Source organism: Lacerta agilis, chromosome 6, assembly GCF_009819535.1.
Source record: "Lacerta agilis isolate rLacAgi1 chromosome 6, rLacAgi1.pri, whole genome shotgun sequence".
Taxonomy (NCBI): Eukaryota; Metazoa; Chordata; class Lepidosauria; order Squamata; family Lacertidae; genus Lacerta; species Lacerta agilis.
In genome coordinates, this window is record NC_046317.1 from 89064984 (window position 1) to 89090143 (window position 25160).

At 47.9% G+C, this 25160-nt stretch overlaps 1 protein-coding gene across 3 annotated transcripts in view; it reads left to right on the forward strand.

Moving 5' to 3' along the window:
• Positions 1–25160, forward strand: part of RGS19 (regulator of G protein signaling 19) — a 44400-nt gene that overhangs the window by 17101 nt on the left and 2139 nt on the right. Inside the window, exons 1-4 of one of the 3 annotated variants that reach the window (XM_033153749.1) lie at positions 1964–2088; positions 16635–16781; positions 18322–18461; positions 23151–23225. In XM_033153749.1, the coding sequence (XP_033009640.1) occupies positions 16752–16781; positions 18322–18461; positions 23151–23225 (245 nt within the window). In that variant the 5' untranslated portion in view covers positions 1964–2088; positions 16635–16751. Of the gene's footprint in view, positions 1–1963; positions 2089–7288; positions 7376–16634; positions 16782–18321; positions 18462–23150; positions 23226–25160 lie in introns of those variants that run through there. The other 2 variants (XM_033153751.1, XM_033153750.1) reach the window with 2 other exon arrangements.

Here is a 25160-nt window from a genome sequence, read left to right on the forward strand (position 1 = left end):
CCTCCACTGCCTCTCGCAGTTTGGCCAAACTCATGCCAGTCGCTTCGAGAACACTGTCCAACCGTCTCATCCTCTGTCGTCCCCTTCTCCTTGTGCCCTCCATCTTTCCCAACATCAGGGTCTTTTCTAGGGAGTCTTCTCTTCTCATGAGGTGGCCAAAGTACTGGAGCCTCAACTTCAGGATCTGTCCTTCTAGTGAGCACTCCGGGCTGATTTCTTTGAGAATGGATAGGTTTGATCTTCTTGCAGTCCATGGGACTCTCAAGAGTCTCCTCCAGCACCATAATTCAAAAGCATCAATTCTTTGGCGATCAGCCTTCTTGATGGTCCAGCTCTCACTTCCGTACATTACTACTGGGAAAACCATAGCTTTAACTATACGGACCTTTGTCGGCAAGGTGATGTCTTTGCTTTTTAAGATGCTGTCTAGGTTTGTCATTGCTTTTCTCCCAAGAAGCAGGCGTCTTCTAATTTTGTGACTGCTGTCACCATCTGGAGTTTGTCATTCCCATTCTGAAAAATGAAATCTTGTGCAAGATGGTGAGTGGTATAATGCAGGCTTGCATTTAGCTAGTAGCCTGGTACCCACTGGTAGGCATGCAGTGCAGGTGAATGAAAGCCTTCTGGGGGAAAGAGAACTAGACACCTTCATGGAGACTACTCTAACCTTCATTGGAAGAGAGTTCCAGAGCTTGGGGGCTGCCCAGGAGAAGACCCCTTTCCCCATGGAGGCTAAGCCAGACTTTTTGTTGGATAGAGCAGTGTTTTTCAACCACTGTTCCACAGCACACTAGTGTGCCGTGAGATGTTGCCTGGTGTGCTGTGGGAAAAATTGAAAAATTACTTTATATATAGTCAATATAGGCACAGAGTTAAATTTTTTAACATTTTCTAATGGTGGTGTGCCTCGTGATTTTTTTCATGAAACAAGTGTGCCTTTGCCCAAAAAAGGTTGAAAAACACTGGGATAGAGTCTGTAGTTGAACCTCCCCAGAAGGTTTCATTGGCTGGAATGGAGGACAGGTTCATAATGGGACTACAGATAATTAGGACCCAAGTTGTTTCATGATTTAGAGGTCAGACATAAGCAAGGGATGTTTTTCAGTGTTTTGCATGCAGAAGGTTTTCTGGTTCATTCCCCCCCAGCATTTCCAGATAGAACTGGAAATGTCCCCTCCTTGAAAAACTGGAGAGAGGCTACTAGCCAGTGTCAGCAATGCTGAGCCATCTGGGCCAGTGGACTGACTCTGTATAAGCAGCTCCCTGTTTTCCTGTGTTCACATCACTTAGCAAGCCGTTTGTCTCATTCTGCACCAGCTACAAGTTCCAGACATTTCGCCCCAAAGGCAGGCTCCACATAGAATGCCTCTCAGTCGGCAGATCTGGAAGTTGCATGGTCTGAATGAGAACAGCCTGGTCTCTGTCTTCCTGTGGCACTCAAAGCAGGCATGTCAGCCAACGCTGATAAAATGCCATAAGCTGCCACCTGGGATTCCAAGAGCTCAACCGCATTGCTTAGGCCAGCAGATCCAGATCTTTTGCAATACAGTATATATATTTTTAACCAGCTTTGGCGATTAGGTTAAAGCCCCTCCATAACTGCAAAAAATAAAAAAATAAAATGCTTATTTTTGCAATGTTTTTGCTGAAGAGTTTTGCGGCGCAGCAAGAGAACGTAGCACGGAACGCTCTCTCTCGTTCCAAACCCCGCCGTTCTGTGCCCCCTCCACACTCTTTCTCGTTTTCTCAACCGCTTCCTCTCTTCGTTCTCTGCGTGGCCACCAGCTTTTCCTGTCTCTAGGAAGCCTTCACAAGAGATCTTTGCTGGCTGGGGCTTTCCCAAAAAAGGGCTTTAGCGTTGCATTAGATTATGCCATTTCCTTTGCCACTCCCTTTCCTGTGAAGTAACAAGACATTCACTTCCCCTCTCCTCCTCCTTTTTTTTGTTCTATCACCCCTCAAATCTATCTGCCTTTTTCCCCCCTTCCTTTTTTGCAAATTGTGTTGTGCCGTGCCCTGCAAGTAGACATCAGTCTGCTTGGAGAGACCTCAGGATGGTTAGATGGAATCCTGCCAGCCACGGAACAGGTAGGGAACCTGTACTAACCTGGAACTTTTTTTTTTTTTTTTACCATGCTCTCAGGGTTGACTTCTTCTGACTTTGGGCATGATTGCCTTTCGCAATGGGGTGGTGTCTCTGCAACTGCCCAGCCCCAGCAGCTTTTGCAAACAGAATCCACTTGTCCACAGTGTTTGGGCTTTTTTTGTTTTTGTTTTTAACCACCTGCCCACAACTTCATGTGTCCGGTGCCGGAGGGGGGGGGAGAACCAGCTTTATTTTTTTTCCTGTTTGCAAAAGCTTCCTTGCAGGAGGCACTTCTTACGAACTATGGGCAAATAAATGTCTACCTGTCTGCCTCATTTAAGGGGTCTGTCTGTCAAAGACATATCCTAAAAACTTCAGTGCTATGCTGTAGTTCATCCCTGGATAATTTCCCTTAATACACATTTGTGTTCCGGTGTATTCAAAACTAGGGGAATTTCTGGTTACTCAGAAGCTTGGCGTTTCGGGAATATTTGTGCTCAGAGCTGGAAAAAATATTTCATATCCTATTTTACGCTGGTGTGACCCGTCCTTGTCTCAATGCTTTCTGCTCATTCTCTTCCATTTTCCTCTTCCTATCCTCCCCACCTCTTTTTCCTCCCATGCCTTTGTTCCGCTCACTTCTTTTTAGCTGCTTCTGTCACCTCTGCTTCTCTCCCCACCGCCGGCCGCCAACCTCCTCTTTCGGGGATCATAAATGCATAGATGTTTAAGTGGATTATCATATTGATGCTTCGGTTCAAGCTTATGCGCCGCATCTCGGTCAGCGCATAGAAATAAACCCTCTTTGAAGCGCCGTGCTCATGCCGCCGCCGCTCCTCGGAAGACAAAATCGTGTGGGTGCCTCTTCTGCGTGGGAAGCTGTTTGCACGAAGCGGTTCCTGTGTGCGGTGTTATTGCAAACCTCGCTCTTTTGTGGGGGGGGGTGTCTTCGGGGCTGTGGCCAAAGATGGCGCTCGAGGCATTTGGGTGTCATTTCGCCACAATGCGTTCCTCGGGTGCAAAGGCAACCACCCAGTTTGCCATCTCCTTCCTCCATGTTGGCACTGAGGTCACCCGGAGAGGTTTCACACCTCTCCCAATAGCCGTTGTGGGTGGGTGGGTGAACTGGGAGACACCCAGTTATGCCACGTTCTCCCCAGGAACTTTTTGTCTGAACCCCACATTGCCCTCTTTCCAGTAACTGGCAACTCTCCCCCCCCCACTGCCCATTTCTGTTTTCTAAGCCCATAAACATATCCCAGAACATATTAATCTGCTGCTGCTTTTATCTGTTCCATTTAAATATTCATACAGTACGACGTTTCGCATTTTAGGATTTCTGCTCCAGATTATTTTCCTTTCCCTGTTCACGTTAACTCTTATTTCAAGATGGGGTAGTGGCAGAACACATCATACTGTCAGGTTACAATTGTATTTTATTTTATTCTCTGACCAGGATTCGGCTACATAACTTCAACATCCAAGTAGTTTGTTTGTTTAATAATAATAATAATAATAATTATTATTATTATTATTCTGTATTTTGTGTTTCTGTATTGTGATTTTATGTTGTAACCGCCCTGAGACTCGCTGGTATAGGGTGGTATACAAATTAAAAAATAATGATAGTTCATGAGTTTCCTGAAGCTATTTTATTCTAATTATCCCTCTGGCTTAATAGTATATTAAAGGCAGTAAGCGAGTTTCCTTTCCGCTTGGATTAGTCATCGTTTTGTGTTGGGGTTTCCTTTTCGTTGCCTGCTTTTATTTTATTTTTATTTTTAAGAAGACCCGGGGTGGTTACAGGATCTGACAGGAATTGCCATCCTGGCGGAATGATTTCCACCCACATAAAAACTTCCCCTAAAATTCCACCATATGCGTCCGCGTTCCCCCCCCCCCCCCGCTCCCAAATGTACTCCAAGAAGGAAGTTTTTAATGGTTAATGTTTTATTGTGTGTTTTAATATTTTGTTTGCAGCCACCCAGAGCGACTGGGGCAACCTAGTCGGATGGGGGTGGCATATTAAATAACAAAATTATTATTATTATTATTATTATTATTATTGCTCCCAAATATTTTTGGGGGGGGGATCCCCACAGCAGATGGGTGTGTAAGGAGAGTGAGGGGAATTTCCACACCACGGGCAGAAGTCATTCGCAACTTTGTGCCATATACTGTAAACCAGTGAGGGCCAAACTTGGCCTTACAGCTGTTTTGGGACTACAACTCCCATCATCCCTAGCTAACAGGACCAGTGGTCAGGGATGATAGGAATTGTAGTCCCAAAACAGCTGGAGGGCCATGTTTGGCCATCACTGCTGTAAACACTTCTCCCCCCCCCCCCCGGAAAAAAAATCCTTGGAAGTATAGTTCTTTCAGGGAAACCCCCTATTCCCCTTCACAGGACTACAGTTCCCAGAGTCGTTTTATAGTCAACTCCTCTTCAGAAGGGAATGCAGAAAATGGCGGCCTTCCTGGCCACTCTCAGCACCCTGAACAGAAGACATTTCCCAGGATTCTCTGGGGGAAGCCATGATGGTTTAACGTGGCATCATTGTGCTTTGAATATACGGTGTGAATATGGCCTTTGGGCCGGATTCAAACCCCGTGGTTTTCTGTGTGAGAATTAAGCCTCTGGTTTCAAGGCGGTGAAAATATCCCAAGTAGCCTACATAGTGGGCAAAGATGCCCAGGAAATTAGATGAGAACTAGGCCCGGTCATAGCTGTCAACTTTTCCCTTTTCTTGCGAGGAATCCTATTTGGAATAAGGGAATTTCCCTTTAAAAAAGGGAAAAGTTGACAGCTATGGGCCCGGTCCTAGCATTAGGCCAGAAGAGGCGGCCTAGCTCAGCTGGCAGTTTCTTGTGGGGCCAGGAAAGAATAGAAAAAATTGACAATTGGTTAACCAACATTTATTTTTACCACAGGTTTGTGGTAGGAGAGGTGAATGCTGTTTGGAAATGCCGTCGCCAAAATGTTTTGGGCCGTCTCTGGATGTGAGGCGACTTTCCTGGGAATCTTTTTGCCCATTGTGGGGCTCAAACCCACAACCCAGAGATTAAGAATCTGTACCGCCTGAGCAATGTGGGCATTTTTGTATATATTTTTCTTTGCAAATTCATATACTGCCTAATAGTAAAATACCGAAGCAGCGAACAATGCCAAAATTCTCTTTTTACAAATAATAATAATAATCAAAAGACACAATAACCTATCACTAGGTCACACTCCAGGGAAAGCTTGTGGAAATAAATTTGTCAATTTTTATTTTTATTTTTGGGTGGCTTTTGGCCATTCCAGTGGAATATACTATAGTCGCCTGCCTCATCACCAAGCCACAATTTGGAAACCAGGCGGCAATGACTCTTGAACTGCGCTGTTGTTAAATCTGTTGCGTACGAGTCCAGGTTCCCCAGAACAAAAAGGGGGAGCCGCCCCCTTTTCAAAGCAAAGAGACGGGTCTTTATTTTGTTGTCTTGGGAAATTTCCGCATTTTCAGATTGTTCCTCTTCGCAATTAACACACTCTCTCTCCTTCCTCTTTTTAAAGGGCGTTTTGAGACAAACTGCCGGTATTTTAGCTACCCAAAATGAACTTCCTCCTTTGCTCTGCTGCTGGGCACTGCCTCTCTGCAGATTTTTGTGTGCCCTCGCTGGGCCAGGTCTGCAGAGCTTGCAATCTGCAAAGCCACATTCGGCCCACTGAAAGTGGATGGTGGCCTTCAGAAGCCTCCTTTGTTGTTGTTGTTCAGTCGTGTCCGACTCTTCGTGACCCCATGGACCAGAGCACGCCAGGCACGCCTATCCTTCACTGCCTCTCGCAGTTTGGCCAAACTCATGTTAGTAGCTTCGAGAACACTGTCCAACCATCTCATCCTCTGTCGTCCCCTTCTCCTTGTGCCCTCCATCTTTCCCAACATCAGGGTCTTTTCCAGGGAGTCTTCTCTTCTCATGAGGTGGCCAAAGTACTGGAGCCTCAACTTCAGGATCTGTCCTTCTAGTGAGCACTCAGGGCTGATTTCTTTGAGAATGGATAGGTTTGATCTTCTTGCAGTCCATGGGACTCCTAGGGAACAGAATTAGGGCCCGACCGTTTTTTGTAATCGTAATCATAGAATTGTAGAATTGGAAGGGACCTCGAGGGTCACCTTCTCCAACCCCCTACAATGCAGAAATCTCATCAAAGGCCCTTCTCCTCCCAACTATCGCTGTCTCACACTTTCTCCTCTCTAAAACCTGGAGATTCTCCGTTCTCTGAAAACCCAAAAAGAAGAGCCAAGGCGTGTTACCTTTTTCAGACTGCGGCCAATGGGTTTGAACTAAAGGAACCCGGCTGATAATGGGAATAACTTGCTAACTGCCCTCAAAGCCGGGTATTCCCCCCCCCCCCATTTGTTTGCTTACGTTGATCCTGAAGAGACAAGCCCTTACTGCTGAGCTTCAAAAGCAGCTTGTCTTTTCGGCCTTAGAAGTTGCTTAAAACCACAGCGCCTTGAATTGCAGCCCCAAATACTGGTTGCGCAATGTTGTAAGTTTCAGAGATGATGTGATTAATCACATCCAAGGGTCTCTCGTACTTTGTCTGTTTGTGGCCACTAATAAATCACTTCTGGGATTACCACTTGGTCAGCAGGACTGGGCGAAACCTTCCCCCGAGATATTCGTAGGCCGCTTCCAGTCAGAATAAACCATCTTTCCTCAACCTCTGGTGTCCTGCACTACAGATCCAAACTAACCAGGTGTTTTAGACTACAAGCATCAGATGTGCTGGCTAGGAGCTGTATTCTAAAATATCTGGAGGGCACCAGGTTGGGAAAGGCTGGAATAAACCGTATTGAGGGGCAAGATGGGCTAATTGACCTGGGATAAAGCTGCAGCTTCGTCTGTTTCCATGTTCATGCGGCGCCTCCTTCCTTTGGGATTTCCACTGAAAGCATCTGCCAGTGCATGTTTATTAGGCGTAAGATATCCCAGCAGCTGGGAAGGAAGATTAGCCACCAAAAGAGATCAGCGGGGAGAAGCCCTCGCCAACTGACAGCTCCCTCCTCCAGCAAAGAGCTGCTGTGCTTGCTGAGTGCAAGTCCGGCACAGCTTCCTCCTCCTGTGAGCACTGGGGAAGTCAAGGGGCAAGGCAGCCCTGAAGCCTTTCCAGCCTTCCTTCTATGCTGGTAGTAGGGGCAGCATGTGGCCAGGAGTCGTCTTGTGTTCAACATAAGCGGATCCAAATTGCTTGCACGCTCAAGCACTGTATCTTGCAGCCTTGCAGCCTGGCTCTTGGAGTTTAGCGTGAGTAACGATATTCTTGGTGTATGTGTATGAATGTAGATATTGGGGTTGTATCGAACGAAGCCCTCCCATTTGCTCCAGGACTTACATTTCTGCAAGGCAGCTTCCCCTCTCCTTTCCATGTTGCCCCCAGATCCTGGGGGAGCAGAGCAGGAGGGGTAGTTCTTCTGCACAAGCAGAAGTCCTTTTTTGCAAACAGGATGACCTTGTTCAATCCATTATTTGTTTCTTATTTGTATTGAATATTTAGAGTTGAGATTAAATAAATTCCTATGTGTATATAAAAAAAAAACTCAGTTGAAAGCCATGCAGTGAACCTGTCTAGCTTCTTTGCCCTCTGTTTGCATTCTGGGAAAGGTGATTTGTGCAAATGCTCGTGCGAGCCTCATCTCTGACCAACGAAGCCCAGAGTTGCATAGAGAGGTTCCTGAATGACAGGAACGAGTTGCCCAAACGGTGAGACCAGATGCTCATCAACAAATGTAGAGTTCCCAATCCTGCGTTTGCCTCTAAAGCGCCCTGTGGAGGTGAAGGAAGTGGAATCGTTTTGCGTTGCGTGTGCTTGACCCTTCCCCTGCAGCAACTTCCCCCATTTCCCTGGGAAACCTGGTCTTGGAGCTCAGCTAGAGTGAGGACCAGTTTCAGAAGACCAGGAATGACCGAGGGAATGGTTAATTTCCTGGCCTTCCTGCACACACATATTGGTTATTCCCTGCAAATGACCAGCCGCCCCCCCTTTTTTTTTCTCTTCAAAGGCAAACACAGGTTTAGTAACCCTGCTCCCATGTTTTATGATGAATCACTAGTTCTGGCCTCAAGTTAGGGATGGGTGTTTTTATGCACACTTTAGTATATGCATATTTTGTACACATTGCTTGTGTGGAGAACTGCATTGTGATATTCAAAGAAGTGAACATTTCAAAGGGATGCCTGTGTTTTGGTTCATGCATTGGACAGTGCAGAATAGGTAGATTCGCCTTCCAGTGCAAACTGAATCAGATTCTGCCCCCATCCCTACTTCAAATGCACTGTAGAAATTTTGGTTGGAGTAGGCAGGGCCAGTCTTGGTTTGCAGCAGGACACATGCAGCTTTTCCAACCAAAGCAGCATCACTTCTCCAACCGAGGCAACAACAGTGGAGGCTCCCTCCTTCCTAGTTTCTACCTTCCCACATCGCTCTGTACACTCCATCTTCCCCAATGCCTTCCACTTCCAGAATGGGTTGGGTAAAGACTTGTGGGGAAGATGGGTGGATGAAGGCTCATGATGGATAGCTCATCTTAATTTCAGGGCCGTGGGTTCAAGCCCCACATTGGGCAAAAGATTCCTGCATTGCAGGGAGGTGGACTATAGATGACCCTCATGGTCCCTTCCAACTCTACAATTCTATGAATTGCAGAAGGTTGCATATGTCTGCACTCCTTAACTCTGTAAAGCCTTCTAGGGCCTCCTAGAAAGACATCAGTCTTTCCAGACATTTATTCTTGGGAAGAGGCTGTCACTCAAGCCATGGTGCACATATTCTGAATCCAGAAGGTCCCCTGTTCCGTCTCCCCCCTCCCCACCCCACAATCTTCACTGAACAGAGTCAGCAGTGGCAGATCAGGGGAAGAGCACTGAGTGAGCCCCTAGAACACCTGCGGAGGAGGAGATCGCCAAGTGTATTTTATTTCTGCCTCGACTGCTGACCCAGGCAGCAAGGCAATGGTGGGCAGGCAGGCAGGCAGGCAGTATTAGGTCTCCCTCCCTGTCATGGTCCCAGGACGTCCATCTCCTCTCCAAGCCCGCAATAAATTCTGCCCGCCTCTGCCACTGGTTGCCCATCGATTGGAAAAAGTCAGGAGTGGAGAATGAATGACTCTTAACAGCCATTCTTGCATTTTACGCTTTAGTTCGACTGGATTGCACCACTACACTGAAGTGTTTTTGCTGCCATTTTTTTGTTCAGTGTGTACTTTTCATTTCCGTTCTCTCTTTACCCCCTTTATTTTTCTGTGTTCCATAGCACTGACTCTCTTCTCTTTCTGCAGCCCATCTCAGTTTCACAAACATCCTCCCTTTGGGGGGTTGGTGTTTGGTGTTTAAATGCTTGGCAGAAGTTGGAACTTAAATCCCTGCTGGAGGAGCACACTTTGCAATCACACAGAGACTCTTGAGCAGGCATAGGCAAACTCGGCCCTCCAGATGTTTTTTTGAGACTACAATTCCCATCATCCCTGACCACTGGTCCTGTTAGCTAGGGATGATGGGAGTTGTAGTCCCAAAACATCTGGAGGGCCGAGGTTGAGGCAACCTACTCTTGAATTTAGGAGAGTGAGAAAGCCATGTTTATTACAGGAAATGCATGTTGGTTGGGAAAGTTCTCTAAGGTGGAGTAGCCTTGAGCTATGCATGTTACCAGGAGAGACACATAAAAATGTCTCCTCTCCCATGGTGAGGATGAAAAAGGAGGAGGTAGGAAATGAGGTTAGCAACACAGCAGTATATCAGTCAGTCTTGCACCTGAGGGAAGGTCAGCACAGGTTAGGCCAGGAAGGACAGGAGGTTCCTCTCTCCCATGCAGATGCATCAGCCTCCATTGCAGTTTCAGCATTTCCTCCATGCAACAGGTTTCTGTGATGCCATTGCGCAATCCTCCCCACCCCTTTCCCCCCCCTCCCTCCAGCCTCTTCTCCCTGTCTTTCTCTCAGCTCCATTTCCTCCCCCTTGTGTCCTTGCCTCCTCCTGCGTTGGACAGCCAGCGGCACACAGAGAATCTCAGGTGGCCTCTTGCCGCTCTTGCCGGTTGCAACAGGCTGGGAAAGCTGTTGGCAAGTCGGAAGAGGCAGAGGCATCATCGTTCGGGGCTTTCTCTTCCCCTCTTTGCTTTCTCGCAGGGCAACACAAGCGCAGGAAATAAGGTTTCACGTAGAAACCACAAGCTGCATTGGCAGAGCCCATACGCAGCATGACACTGGCTACAAGCTAGGAATGGCTGTTCCAGAGCGTTGTTCCATTTTCCAGGGCTGGAAAAATCCCAGAAAAATCCTGTTGCGTCCTGGCAAGGGTTTCCTTGCAGTTGTAACTGGAATGGGCACCGTCGGAATAGAAATGGCAAGTTTTTCTCCGTAAAGGCTCCTATCGCTGTCTTGGGTGCATTGAGGTTCTTTATTCCACAGCTGTTCCAGGGAGATGATTCCAGACTTTTACAGCTCTGCTAGCTTTTATTTTTTATTTTTTCCAAATCCCACTCCGATTTCTAATTGCCATCATCTGTTTCTTTGGGTGTGGTCTGGCTAATCCCCCCCCCCATTTTCTCCCAGCTCACATCCTTGTGCTTGCTGAATTGGCCTGGTTTCCGGCTTCTCGCTGTGTGGTGTTAATATATTCTGTGAGGCAAGCACCTGGGATTCATGGGAGCGTGTGTCTGGTTTTGATATTAACGTAGCCGCAGAGGGAATCCACAGAGTTTGTCGTCAGCTTGGCAGATGTTAACAGAATTGCATAACAGGATTCCGAGCTAAGCCTTTTTATCCTAACATTTGGTGGCACGGGTCTCCCCCCCCCCCCCCAATTTATTCTGCACATTGAAGTTTTCTCATCCAGCTGAGATTCGTCCCCTGAAACGGCCCTGTTCTCAGAAGCTGATGCCATGAATAGATAAGGTTTACCATAAGGTGCCTGAGTTAGGTGATCTTGACATCCTGTTTGTTTGGGGTAAAGCGGAAGCGTGTCTTGTCTTTGCCAACAGCTGTTTTGCATTCATCGTTGTAGTTTTATCAAGCACCCTTCAGTGCATTGGCAATGTTGTTATCTCATGCGACAGCCCTGCAAGGCGGGGCCAGTATCATTGACCCATAGTGCAAATTTGGTGAAAGAGACATCTGTCTGGTGCCCTGGGCTGCAGGGCCGGGGTGCCTAGAGGAGATGTTTTGGTGGGGATACAACAATTTTTTGATGGCGTGGTGGTGGTGGAATTCATAGGTATAAACTGAGCACCTTAGCCACCAATCAAAGTTATTGATACCGCTTCGGTAACAGTTTACGGAATAAGGAGGGCATTAACACAAAAGCATGTGAGCTGTCTTTGATGCAGTACCCTGGGCTCCTTTGGGAGGAACGGCAGGATGCTATAACTTTAATAAATCAATAATAACTTTCCAAAGACAAGGGGAGCATCCTGCAGGTGGTGCAAAATGACAAGAGTGGCTTGATCTTAATAAATGTCAACAGGGGAATTTGTAATTTCTTGGCAAAGATTTGGTGGGGAGGGGGGTGGATCATAGAATTGTAGAGTTGGAAGGGACCCCGAGGGTCACCCAATCCAACCCCTGCAATGCAGGAACTTCAGCTCAGGAATCCCTGGCAGATGGCCACCCAACCTCTGCTTGAAAACCTTCAAGGAAGGAGAGTCCACCACCTTCCGAGGTCCTGGCAAGGCCTGGACAGAACCTTCAAATATGAAGGTGGCGACTGACTTCCGTGCTCTCCCCTCCGTGCTGAGGTTACTGGCAGGATGTTGAGGAAGGAGCAGAACACCAGGCAGGTCCCGTGTTTGACGCCCCCAGCCTGTGCTGCATTGTGTAAGTAAGAGAGTCTAGACTCAGCTTTGGAGTTTCTGTGTCACGGTGGCTCTGGCTGCTTTACAGATTGTTTGCATGAAAGGGAGAGGCAGTGGCAAGAAGGCTAGCATTGAACTTGGAGGAAAGCCGCCCCATGTGCAAAGGCAGTAGAGCTGAGAAATACTCCAAGGCCAGCTGTTCATACCAGGGCCATGGCCCAGCGGCAGGACATGTCCCTGTCTCTTAAAATCTCAAATAGAGAGCCTAGTGTACCCAACTCTAAGGTATTGGCTAGCAGGTGCCCCAAGTGAAATGCTGGGGGAGATTTTGGTTAGGGTATCAAAGAATTGTAGAGTTGCAAGGGACCCCGAGGGTCATCTAGTCCAACCCCCTGCAATGCAGGAACCACAGCTGAGGAATCCCTGGCAGATGGCCATCCGACCTCTGCTTAAAAACTTCTAGTGGAGGAGAGTCCACTGCCTTCTGAGGTAGGTAAGACTGAGCTAGAGGGACCAAGACAATGAAAGGTCTGGAAACCAAGCCGTGGGAGGAACGTTTGAGGGAGCTGGGCATGTTTAGGCTGAGAGGAGATAGGATAGCCATCTTCAAATATCTCAAGGCCTTTCTCATGGAGGATGGAGCAAGCTGGTTTTCTCCTACTCCAGAGGCTAGGACTCAAACCAATGGCTTCAAGTTACAAGAAAGGAGATTACAATTAAACAACAGGAAGAGCTTTCTGACAGTGGAACAATCTCCCTCGGGACGTGGTGGACTCTCTCCTTCCTGGGACGTTTTTTAAACAGAGGTTGGTGGCCATATGCCATGGATGCTTTAGCTGAGATTCATGTATTGTAGGGGGTTGGACTAGATGACCCTCAGGGTCCCTTCCAAATCTTCGATTCTATGATTTTATGACCATTTTGGGCTAGGGCGAGGAATTTGTGACCTTCCAGAGGTTGCTGGATTCGACCTCCAGTCATCCCTACCCATATGGCCATTGTGGGGATTGGGGATGGAGTCTAGCCACATCTTGAGTGCTGCACGTTCCCCATTTCAAGTGCTACATCCAGGTTGGAGAACCTCTGGCCCTCCAGGTTCTGCTGGACTCTAGCTCCCACCATCCCCAACCAGCATGGCCAATAGTCAGAGATTATGGAAGTTGTAGCCCAGGTACATCTGATTCAGGGCTTTTCTGTATGTTGCTTTACTTGCCAGGGCCTACACACTTCACAGGAAGCTTCATTGCAGGGGGTTGGGCTAGATGACCCTTGGAGGTCCTTTCCAACTCTTGTTGTTGTTGTTGTTCAGTCGTTCAGTCGTGTCCGACTCTTCGTGACCCCATGGACCAGAGCACGCCAGGCACGCCTATCCTTCACTGCCTCTCGCAGTTTGGCCAAACTCATGTTAGTAGCTTCAAGAACACTGTCCAACCATCTCATCCTCTGTCGTCCCCTTCTCCTTGTGCCCTCCATCTTTCCCAACATCAGGGTCTTTTCTAGGGATTCTTCTCTTCTCATGAGGTGGCCAAAGTACTGGAGCCTCAACATCAGGATCTGTCCTTCTAGTGAGTACTCAGGGCTGATTTCTTTGAGAATGGATAGGTTTGATCTTCTTGCAGTCCACGGGACTCTCAAGAGTCTCCTCCAGCACCATAATTCAAAAGCATCAATTCTTCGGCGACCAGCCTTCTTGATGGCGATCCAACTCTACAATTCTATGATTCCGCTAAATTGGGCACTGGTGTACAAATTGGGCACTGGTGTACAAACTCACGTTTCCAGACAAACCTATTTCTTTCCAGTTACAGGTAGGTAGCCGTGTTGGTCTGCCATAGTCAAAACAAAATAAAATAAAAAATTCCTTCCAGTAGCACCTTAGAGACCAACTAAGTTTGTTCTTGGTATGAGCTTTCGTGTGCATGCACACTTCTTCAGATACTTCAGATACAAGACAAAGAACAAACAACATCTTCACAAGGTATCTGAAGAAGTGTGCATGCACACGAAAGCTCATACCAAGAACAAACTTAGTTGGTCTCTAAGGTGCTACTGGAAGGATTTTTTTTATTTTATTTTGTTTTGACTATTTCTTTCCCACATTGCATTTTTAGACCTCTGCTCAAAAACTTTAGGCATATTTATAAAATACCTCATGCATGACACGCCTTTTAGTCTGGATCAGCAACTGTAGAGCCACCATCTGTCAGTTTTGCAGAGACAGGGAAGGAGTTAAAGGGACCAACATTGACCCCAGCCTCTCTGGTGGCCGACTGATTCTTCTTGTCTTGTGTGGTGTGCAGCTGCAGCAAGACACTTGGAGTTTTCGTTCTTTATCTTTTTTTAATCGGCCGTCGCAAGGGCGGGCTTGCCCCGCTGCTGTCACGGTTCCTAGTCCCACGCAGATTCTGCTCCGGCATGCACAATCCAGCAATTGCGCCACTCTCTGTGGCGCAAGGTCATGCGGCGAAGTTGCAGCAGAGGGCGTCGGATGTGCAAACGGTCCACAGAGCTGCTCGGGTTGCGTGGTCGGTGCTTGGGCCCACAGATTTGTGCTCTTGGGGAGGAGGCAGCTGAAATGGCTAGTGAAACATCCTGCCCCAAGTAGTTTTCTGCAGTGAAAAATGAGAGCTAAATACTCTTGCTTTCCCTCTCTCTCTTGCCCCCCCATTACCCTTTAATGAGAGAAAACAAAATAAATAAATAAATTCCCTCCAGTAGCACCTTAGAGACCAACTAAGTTTGTTCTTGGTATACTCATACCAAGAACAAACTTAGTTGGTCTCTAAGGTGCTACTGGAAGGAATTTTTTATTTTTTATTTTGTTTTGACTGTGGCAGACCAACGCGGCTACCTACCTGTAACCTATAATAAGAGGTTCTGTATGGAGGACCATCATTGCAACTACCTCATTTATAGTTACAGGTAGGTAGCCGTGTTGGTCTGCCGTAGTCAAAACAAAATAAAAAAATTCCTTCCAGTAGCACCTTAGAGACCAACTAAGTTTGTTCTTGGTATGAGCTTTCGTGTGCATGCACACTTCTTCAGATACACTGAAACAGAAGTCACCAGACCCTTATATATAGTGAGAGGGTGGGGAGGGGTATTACTCAGAAGGGTGGCGGGAATGGGGGATTGGCTGATAGGTGCGGTAAACCTGTTGACGACTGTTAACGACTGCAATTGGTCTTACAGGAAAAGGCAAGGGGTGAGATGGCAGGTCATCAGTTATTTGATGGTGAAGAATGTTTGCAGGGGAAAGAGTCCCCTTCCATTGCTGCAAGGCTGCCACACTTTTCAAGGTGCACCGGTGTTGTGCATGACGGGCCTGCGAGCATTTACCTAGCTCTATTACTGCAATGTGCTTTACATGGGTCTGCCATCAGGTTTTGAGCTTCCCCACTTATGGAGCAGAGGACAGGGATGTGGTTTTATTTCTTTTTGTGCATAGGCAGGCGTGGGAAACTTGTACACCGAGTTGGCCAACAGCCTTGGCCAACCGCAGTTGCCTTGCCAGGTTCCTGCCCCCTCCCTTCCGCTGCCACTTGGCCAAGGCTGGGCAGAGGCGAGTCGCAGGTTCGATCTCTCCAGGCAAAGCTAGCAAGGACTCTTGTCTGATACCCTGGAGAGACTCTGCCACTCGGTTTACATCATGCAGAGCTAGGTGGGCGAATGGTCTGTCTCCGTGTAAGGTAACTTGCTACGTTCCTAAGTTCCCCTGCAGAGCATTAGCCAGTGAAATGGCCCGCCTCCTTTTCTTCCAGGAAAGACATGGAGACACGGAGTGTGCCAAACTAGTCATGGTGCCCTCCTTCCAACCTAAAATGTGGGGAGGGGGACCACCACACTCACATGCCCACACTTCTGTAGGACCAAGACTTGAAGGAACTCCTGTCCGCCCCAACCAGCTTGGCCAAAAGTCTGGAGGTGCCACAGGTTACCTGCCTCTGTGACGAAATGCAGGTGCCTTCTTTGGTACATCGCACCAATCGTAGGTTTAAATTTAAAAGAGAGGTGCTGTGGACAAGTCTAGACACCTGAAAGATTAAGCCATGTGTACCCAGGAACAGAGGCTGTTTGTTGGAGGGGGGGATGATGATGTTGAGTGTGGATATAGTCCAACTGATGGGCCTTTAGGGAACGAATATTTGTGATATGACACATAAGCAGAATGTACCGTGTTATGTACCTTCTTTCCCACCAATTCAGCTAAGGAGATCTATATTCATGAGCAGACATAGTGGGCGTTTGTCATTTATGGATTGGGAAGTAGATTGGGAATTTGAAGCATATCTATGTGAGGATGTAGTTTAGCAGTGTGACTTTGAATAGGATGTTCATTCCAATGAGCAACATGCTAGCACCTTTTCTTTTACTCCTCTCCTCTCCTCTCCTCTCCTCTCCTCTCCTCTCCTCTCCTCTCCTCTCCTCTCCTCTTCTCTTCTCTTCTCTTCTCTTCTCTTCTCTTCTCTTCTTTACATGTTATGAGCAGGATCACCAGTCTCTTCGCTTCAGAGGTTCATGTGTGTGTGTGTGTGTGTGTGTGTGTGTGTGTGTGTTGTGGTTTTAAAATTAAAAAAAACCCCAGGCATTAGAGATAAGTTGAGATACTAAAAAGCGATAATACGCTACTTCCTTTTCTGGTATGCGAGGTTCAACTCCCTCGGCGAAGAAACTGCATTGTGATGACACTGATGGGGCGTTGCCTTTCTCTTCCGACAGGTGCCATCCCATAAACCGCAGGGGCCCTAGGAAGGGCAAGTGTCAACGGGACGTGTGGCCAGCCCTTGGCCAGAAAAAACAGCCACGGTGGGCCAGAACGGCAGAGCAGAACTGCCCATGCCGGCGGTTTATGAAGTGGGGAAGCAGGTGAGCTGCTGGTTTTGTCTTACAGGAAGGTCAGGCTTGGGGTTAATCTGACAACCTTGGGAAGTGCTGCCCTCCTAGAGGTTTCTTTCAGCCCTTTGTTGCATCAAAAGGGGGTGAAAACTATTCAAGAGTGAGACAACGCTTCCTGAATTGGTCACACGGTCTCGAGTGACATCAGAACACAGTCAATTCTGATTGGCTACGTAGCACCTTGACGTCATAACTTGATTTGAGTGGAAGCATTCATGCCACTGACTCGGGTTGGGGGGGAAATGTTTAGCATATTGCCACATGACGTCATTATTCAGCTAGTACTGCAGAATAGTATAACCAGGGGGAGCTTTTTCTTCTTCCATTTAAAAAAATATGACTTTTGTGAAAGAAAGAACAGGAATGGCTGCTCAGTAATTTTTATGGCATGTGTACAAGCATCTTCCCACTTCCTATGTGGAGTGGGGGGGGGTTGGGGTTGGTGGATGTGGTTTGGAAGGCATGTGTTTTCTACCACTTGCCCTCTGACTGGTGCGAGCCGCGAGTTTGTGGCTCGGTTCAGAGGAGAGATGCGGCAGAGCAAGCTGAGGGCCCTGAGTCAGAGTGCTGCCCATGACAGCAAACATTAGCTGCAGACAACATTTCATCACAGTAGCCAGGTTCGTCGTAGCTCAGACACATAGTTCCTCTTCTAATCTCCTGTGCTCCCACAAGATTAGAATTCCGGAATACTCGGCACTGAATAAAATTTTGAAAAGCCGCAGAAGGGCTATCCCTGCGTGCATTTTAAAAACTCTTGACTTCTGCTGACTGAAGGAACACAAACGTACATAAGGGATGTGATGTGACTGCAGCCACAGATTTATTTATTTATTTCCAATTTGGGCACAACCCATCATTAGTGTAGAAAGGAAAACCCTTTGCCCTCTAATAGCAGTAACATGTGCCCAGATGTGCAGGCAGTGAGCTACAAATTCACCCTCAAAAACACTGGATCAAACAGCAGTTGTGCTACCATGAATGGTAAGTTTAGAAAGCTCCAGGGGTGGAATATAAGTGCTATCATACACACCATTCTATTCAGCTCTGGTGAAGTTTTGGCAAGAATCTGTTACCACCTAGTCAAACCAATGATTCATCTAGGCTCATACTGCCTATGACAAATAGGCCCTAAGAATACATTTAAAGCAGTATTTAAACTTTAAGCCACTCTAAACAGTTGTGGCTTCCCGCAAAGCGCTTTAAACATATGGTGTGAATATGACCTAAGTGTCTGCGGCAGCAGGACAATTTCTGCTAGCATAGTGGCACTTCCCCTCCTTATTCTACCCCCATGTTTACCCTACAAGGGGGCTCCCACCACCCTTCCCAGTAGATTAGGGAGTCCGTTCCACCTTTGAACGGCTCTTACTGCCAGAAGGTTCTTCTCGATGTTGAGTCGGAATCTTGTAACTTGAATCCGTCGGTTCAAGCCCTACCCACCGGAGCAGGAGAAAACAGGCTTGCTCCATGTCACGTCTCACACTCCTCCTTCTGCTTCCTTCCCTAGTACCCAGAGCCAGAGTACGCGGGGAGACCCCTTCCAATGTCCCAGCATGAGACCTCTCCGACAGTACTGCGACGCGCCAGCAACCACCGACGCAACAACCCCTGCTGCTTCTGCTGGTGCTGCTGCTGCAGCTGCTCGTGGTACGTGGAACAAACTGGGGCGGGTTGGACGCTGCCTACCTGTGCCTGTGTCTTAGGGTCTGGGCTGGTGGAGGCAGTTAAAGGTAAAGGGACCCCTGACCATTGGGTCCAGTCGTGGATGACTCTGGAGTTGTGGCGCTCATCTCGCTTTACTGGCTGAGGGAGTCAGCATACAGCTTTCCAGGTCATGTGGCCAGCATGACTAAGCCGCTTCTGGCAAAACCAGAGCAGCGCATGGAAACGCCGTTTACCTTCCCGCTGGAGCGATACCTATTTATCTACTTGCACTTTGACGTGCTTTTGAACTGCTAGGTTGTCAGGAGCTCACCCCATCACGGGGATTTGAACCGCCAACCTTCTGATCGGCAAGCCCTAGGCTCTGTGGTTTAACCCACAGCGCCACCAGCATCCATTCCGGTTAGCAGGAGTCTAATCATAGATGGAGGGCACAAGCAGGGGCGTCGCTGGGGAGGAGCGGTAGGGGCGGTACGCCCCCAGCGACAGGGTGACAAGCGGCGGGTGGGGGTGACAAGCGGCGGCTACTCCCACGCGCCGCCGCTCCCTCCGTCACTCCGGCCGAGTGAGCACCCCGTCCGTGCAGCGCTGCTCCTCCGGGGTGACCGGAGGTATGTGGGGAGTGGTGGGAGGGGCCGCCGCTTGTCACCCCCATGCACCGCTGCTCGCTCCGTCGCCGTGGTAGCAGCAGCGCACAGTGTGTACGGTGCTGTTGCTCCCGGGGCGACGGAACGAACGGCGGCACGTGGGTTGACAAGCGGCGGCCCCTCCCACCACTCCCACGCGCCGTCGCTCCGCTCCCTGCTGGCCCAACCCCTCTCCTTTCCCCGGGACGGCTCCGCTCACGGAGCGCAGCGGGAGAGGGGCGGGCCAACTGGCCCGCGCGGAGGCGTTGTTCCGTGCGCATGCGTCATGATGTCATGCGCATGGAGCGGCGCCCCGCCCCCATGGGTGCGGCTGGGCCTGCCGCCCCTGGCAGCCCAGCGGCTAGCTACGCCCCTGGGCACAAGGAGAAGGGGACGACAGAGGATGAGATGGTTGGACAGTGTTCTCAAAGCGACTAGCATGAGTTTGGCCAAACTGCGGGAGGCAGTGGAGGATAGGGGTGCCTGGCGTGCTCTGGTCCATGGGGTCACGAAGAGTCGGGCATGACTGAACGACTGAACCACAACAATCATAGGTGGTGACCGAACCAATGATGGGCAGGGTCAGCTAATTTTGGTTTGAAACTATGGAAGAGGAAGCTGATAGGTTATTATGCCATTGCGCCTTTTTTGTTATGAGAAAAGGCGAGTAAGATCGATAGCAGTTTATGAAATAATTCATGGCACAGAGAAGGTGGGTAGAGAAGTCCCTTTCTCCCTGATAACAATAATATTTGACTTTATTCGTCACTTGTCACCCAACAGATCTTACACTGAAGAACTTATACATAAATACATTCTAAAACACAACAGGGAAAAAAATAAACATTTAACATCCCATACAGCATATTTTTAAAGCTTCTTCAAAGACAGCTTTTAAAATGAACCCATCCTATTTTGTCAAGTCATGCAGTGACTTTCTGTTCCAGCAGTGACGCCCCACTGCTTTTAACAACCCAAACACGCAGCAAAAAAGCAAAATTTTTTTTTGCAGCCTTCAGAATGCATCCTTATATTGTTTGAAATTGTATTTTTCAAACGTCTTACCTAGCAAACCTGCTTGGACACTTAGAACAATGCCAATGCAGTCTAACACAGAGTACTCTCAAAAAGCAAAATGCGAAAGGTTAACTCCTTTAGAACGCTAGAACTCGGGGAGATCCAGTGAAGCTGAACGTTGAAAGGTTCAGGAGAGAGGAAATAAAAGTTCTTCATGAAGTGCACAGTTAAACTACGGAACTCCCTGCCACAGGAAGTAGTGATGGCCACCAACCTGGATGACTTTAAAAGAGGATACGACAAATTCATAGCCATGGTGGATCTGTTCTGCCTCCATGGTCTGACGCAGTAATGTTTTTGAAAAGCAGCTGCTGGAAATCACAGGAGGGGAGAGTGCTCTTGTGTTCAAAACCTACTTATGGGTTCCTCACAGGCATCTGGCTGGCCACTGTGAGAACAGGTTGCTGCACTAGATGGGCCATTGGTCTCTTCTTATAGGCAAGTTTTGGAGGTTCCCTCTCCTTCCGCTGCCTGATGTTCAGCTGCCGCATTTCGGAGGAGCCATGTGCTTATGCTTTGTTTATAGCTGGTGGCTAATTGGAGGAGTATTTAACAAAGCAAGTGTAAACACCATCTTGAGCAGATGGTCTGGTATTTGTGCCTCACAGAGTGTGGAGGCCCTCGGAAGCTTTGGATGTTCAGTTTTGTTTGGGTTCGGATGCGTGTTTGTGTTTTGGATTTAGGATATTCTGCACGGCTGATTTCCCCCACAATCTGTTCTAGGAAATGCTGCTATTTCCTAGTCTGCGCTCAAAACCAAGACCCGCCTCCCATTTGCGTTCCGCTTGTCGTTATCGGGTTCACATGCAGCACAAGGGCCACATTCCCTTCCGCGCAGTCTTCTGGGGGCCACATGCGGGGCCAGAAGCAAAAGGGGGGAGCAGAGCAACAAATGTGAAATTTACCTTTCTGTAGTTGGCTACTTCCTACAGATATTTGCACACTTCTGTCCTCTGTTCCAGGTGAGCAAGAGGTATTGTCAGAATTCAGGGGCACATTTCAGCCAGGTGAAAACACTCAAGGAAGGGTGCAAAGCAGGGCTGGTGAAGTGTGTGGCCTGGGGAGAGGAGTGTGGCTTGGAGAAAATCCCAAGGGCCAGATAGAAAAGACTGGAGCATAGGCGTAGCCGGGGGGCTGCTGCTGTCCATAGATCAAGTAAATTAATAAAAATACCAATCAAGTCGCAAATAGCTCAGTTCTCCCCCCCCCCCACAAAGGTCCTGCGCCCCCTCATCAAAAATCCTGGCTATACCCATGGCCTGGAGGACTGTATTTGGCCCCCATGCAGTGTGATGCAGCAGCAACTCAGGCCTACAGTCGCTTGCCTCGGGCACAGAGGAGGCTGCCAACATTGATCTTTTATGTTTGAATCAAGGATGCAAACTTTAATAGACGAAATGTCTATTGAGTGTGATTTTTTATATATAAAAAGAGACTGACTAGAAAGATGCTCAGATTAATCAGGCAGCAGATGTTCTTGGTGTGTGCTAAGGGGAATGTAAGTTGAGCTGCTAATGTGCATTAACACCCGGCCATTATGCACATTCACTGGGCCTCATGGAGAAGGTGCACAGTATCTGTCCATGAAGAGGACATTATGTGCATTTCCTGGTCATTATGCACAATCCCCAACAAGCCTTGGAGAATGTGCATAATATCGGCTGCGTCTTGTACATTGTCTGGGCAATATGCACATTCTCCAGTCACTATGCATAAACTCCAAAGAACATACTTTCCCCCCTCTATTTCTTGTTCAGAAGTATGCAACCTGTGCTCCCTAGGCTGCTTCTAGCCCACTGCCTAATCTCACATGCCCCACAGCATACCCTCCCCCTGATCATCCAAGCAGCAGGGGTTGGTCCAGATAATTTTTCATTAACTTCATATCCCATGCTTCTTCCAAAAGAATCCATTTTTTTCTGCAGTGCGTCCCCACTCTCAGCTGTTCCCTGGTCAGCACAGAGAGGATTGTACTGAGACTTTAACACTGGAGTTGAGCTTGAGGTGATGCAGAAGAGATCAGGGCTCGTTTTGTAGGTAGAAGAGGGAATTTTGGCATTTGAAAGTTTTCCTACTCCTGCTTTTGAAAATTCTGCCTTGTACATAGCTGCCAAGGCACATGAACATCGTAGAGGAACAGCTGAGAGTAGGACTGAACAGCAGGGAAAGGGCTCTTTTGGAATAAGCTTGGGATATAAATGTAATGAAAAATCAGAATCTGGACTGTTGGTCTACCCAGCTCAGTATTGTCCACACTGACTGGTAGCTGCACTCCAAGATTTCGGACACTTGTCTCATCCAGCGACTTCTAACAGAGTTACGGTTCTTGCTTGTCTTCCTTTGGCTCTGGGCATCACCTCCAAGCCAACATAGCAGTAAAAAGTTTCACTTCCTGGAGCAGCGTTTCAACTTTGCTAGTGCTAGTGAAGCTGTTGCCTGCTTTAACTTTGAGAGAACACTGACCTCTACTTGTCAGCTTTGGTAAAGACGGCAGCACATTTCCTTCCCTAAGTTTCCTATAAGCTCTCGAGTCTCATTCTGCCTCTGATGTGGAGTTTATTCATTCTTTTCTCTCTCTTTCTCTCTCTCTCTCTCTCTCTCTCTCTCTCTGCTTCATTTTCAAAGCACAGCAGCACTGGATGCAAGGTGCTTAACCCTTCCTTCCCTTGTGATTTTTCAGCTCAAAACGGACCTCCCCTGGGTGCTTTTACACTTGTCGGGGGAAAAGATAGGGGTGTTCTTGAGCAGGAAAGCTGCAGGAGTGGAAAGGGGTTAAGCAGCTTTTCCCAGTTGGGTTTGGGTTTTTGGGAGGAGGCAACGCATAGAATCAACTCTGATTAACGTGTAGTTTGAACTTTACTCATGGTAGAGTGGTGGGGGGCAAGAGCATATGCTTAAAGCTTCTCCATAACTTCATTCTTGATGCTGTATACACCCTGCCCTATTTGCAGCCTTTTCATTTTGATACTAGGAATGAAGATCGTGAGCGGGCGTGGAGGGCATCGCGAGACACCAAACTGGAGCCCATTCCAAACTGTGAAGCCTGGTGAGTTCACTCTTTGCCGTGGTTGCAGCTCTTGTCTACTCAGAATTTTCACCATCGACCTGTCCATAGCGAGCCATGCTGAGGACTTGCCAGGACAACGGGCAGGGCCTTTTTGGTGGTGGCACCCTCACCGGAACAATTTACTCTCCAGATAGGCAAGTTCAACAGGTCTGTCTTTCGGATTGCTTGTTTTTTCTGGAAATACGAAAAAACTATTGTTCACTGGCAAACGTTTGGGGAGTTGATTTTAGTTTTCTGAGATTCCACCGAGGTCCTGTTGTTCTTTTCTGTTTTTTACAGATGCATTTTAGTGGCTGTTTTTAGTGACTGTGTTTTATCTGTTGTTAGGTTTCCTCCGGGCTCCTTTGGAGCCATGGGGAGGGGAGGTAAATCTCTACACAAAAGGTGCATGACCCAGCTGAAGTGATGACGTGCCTTCCAAGTTTGGTCACTTTTTAGTGGAGGAATTAAGTACACTGACATCATAGAACCGTAGAGTTGGAAGGGACCACGAGGGTCATCTAGTCCAACCCCCTGCAATGCAGGAATCTTCCTGCCCAACGTGGGGCTCGAACTCACAACCCTGAGATTAAGAGTCTCATGCTCTTAACAACTGAGCTATCATGCATAGGCTAATAGTGGGTTTTAAAAGTGCTTGACTTGGCCCTCTGGAAGCAAAGGAACATAGGAAGGTGCCTCACTCAGACCACTGATTTATCCATCTAGCTCAATACTGTCTACACTCATTGGAAGCAGGGATTGGATTTGGAGATCCCTGTGTTCAAAGCTGATTCTGTGCCGCTGAGCTACAACCTTTCCCCAAATAAATTGGTATTAGCTTAGAATACAGCCTTCTCCAATGTGGTGCTGGTTCCCCAGTGGCGACAGCTGGGACTGGTGTGAGCTGTACTTGCAAACATCTGGAGGGCACTATGTTAGGGAAGACAAACTTCTTTTTTATTAGAGACTTTATTGAAACTTTTTAGGACAATTGCCAAGCATCAAGCTAAAGCACAAGTGCATGTATAGATGTTAAGTCAGGCTTCCTTAACCTCGGCCCTCCAGATGTTTTTGGCCTACAACTCCCATGATACCTAGCTAGCAGGACCAGTGGTCAGGGATGATGGGAATTGTAGTCTCAAAACATCTGGAGGGCAGAGGTTGAGGAAGCCTGTGTTAAGTCTGGCATGCAGACTCAAATTTTTGGTAATAATAATCAGAGTGCTGCATTCTATGTTTGTGTTTTTTTTAAGCATGTTTCTAGTCCTTAATAAGCTCAAATGATGAAATCTCAGAAACCAAAAAGCAACCTTCGGAGTCAGCGGGTGGGATAGGGCCGGAGTTCAGCTGGTCAGAGAGGGTGAGGTTTCTAGATCCTTTGTTCTTTCCATTTTAATTTTCAAGACTTTGCCTTGCAGTTAAAATAGCAATCCAGTAAGAAGTATGAAATACATAAAAAGAGAGAGGAAAGAAGCACAGGAGACACGGGCGGTGTGTGTGTGTGTGTGTGTGTGTGTGTGTGTGTGTGTGTGTGTGTAATATCTCTGCCCCTTTTGCACATTAAAAGGTCATAAATGGATCTTCAAAAAGTCAATGGCCGTGTGTGAGCTTGCTGTAACTCAAGGCCTAGTGCAGTCCTGCAAGCTCGTGGTAACCCCTGGTCCATTTTGCCAAGCGTTTCCCAAACTTGGGTCTCCAGCTGTTTTGGGACTACAACTCCCATCGTCCCTAGCTAGCAGGGCCAGTGGTCAGGAATGATGGGAGTTGTAGTCCAAAAACAGCTGGAGACCCAGGTTTGGGAAACCCTGATATGGCTCAGTGCTGTCTGTACTGACTGGCAGTGGCTATCTGGGATTTGGGGCAGGGCTCTTACCAGCGGTACCTGGGGATGCCAAGGATTGAATCTAAGGCCTCCTGCGTGCAAAGCAGAAACTT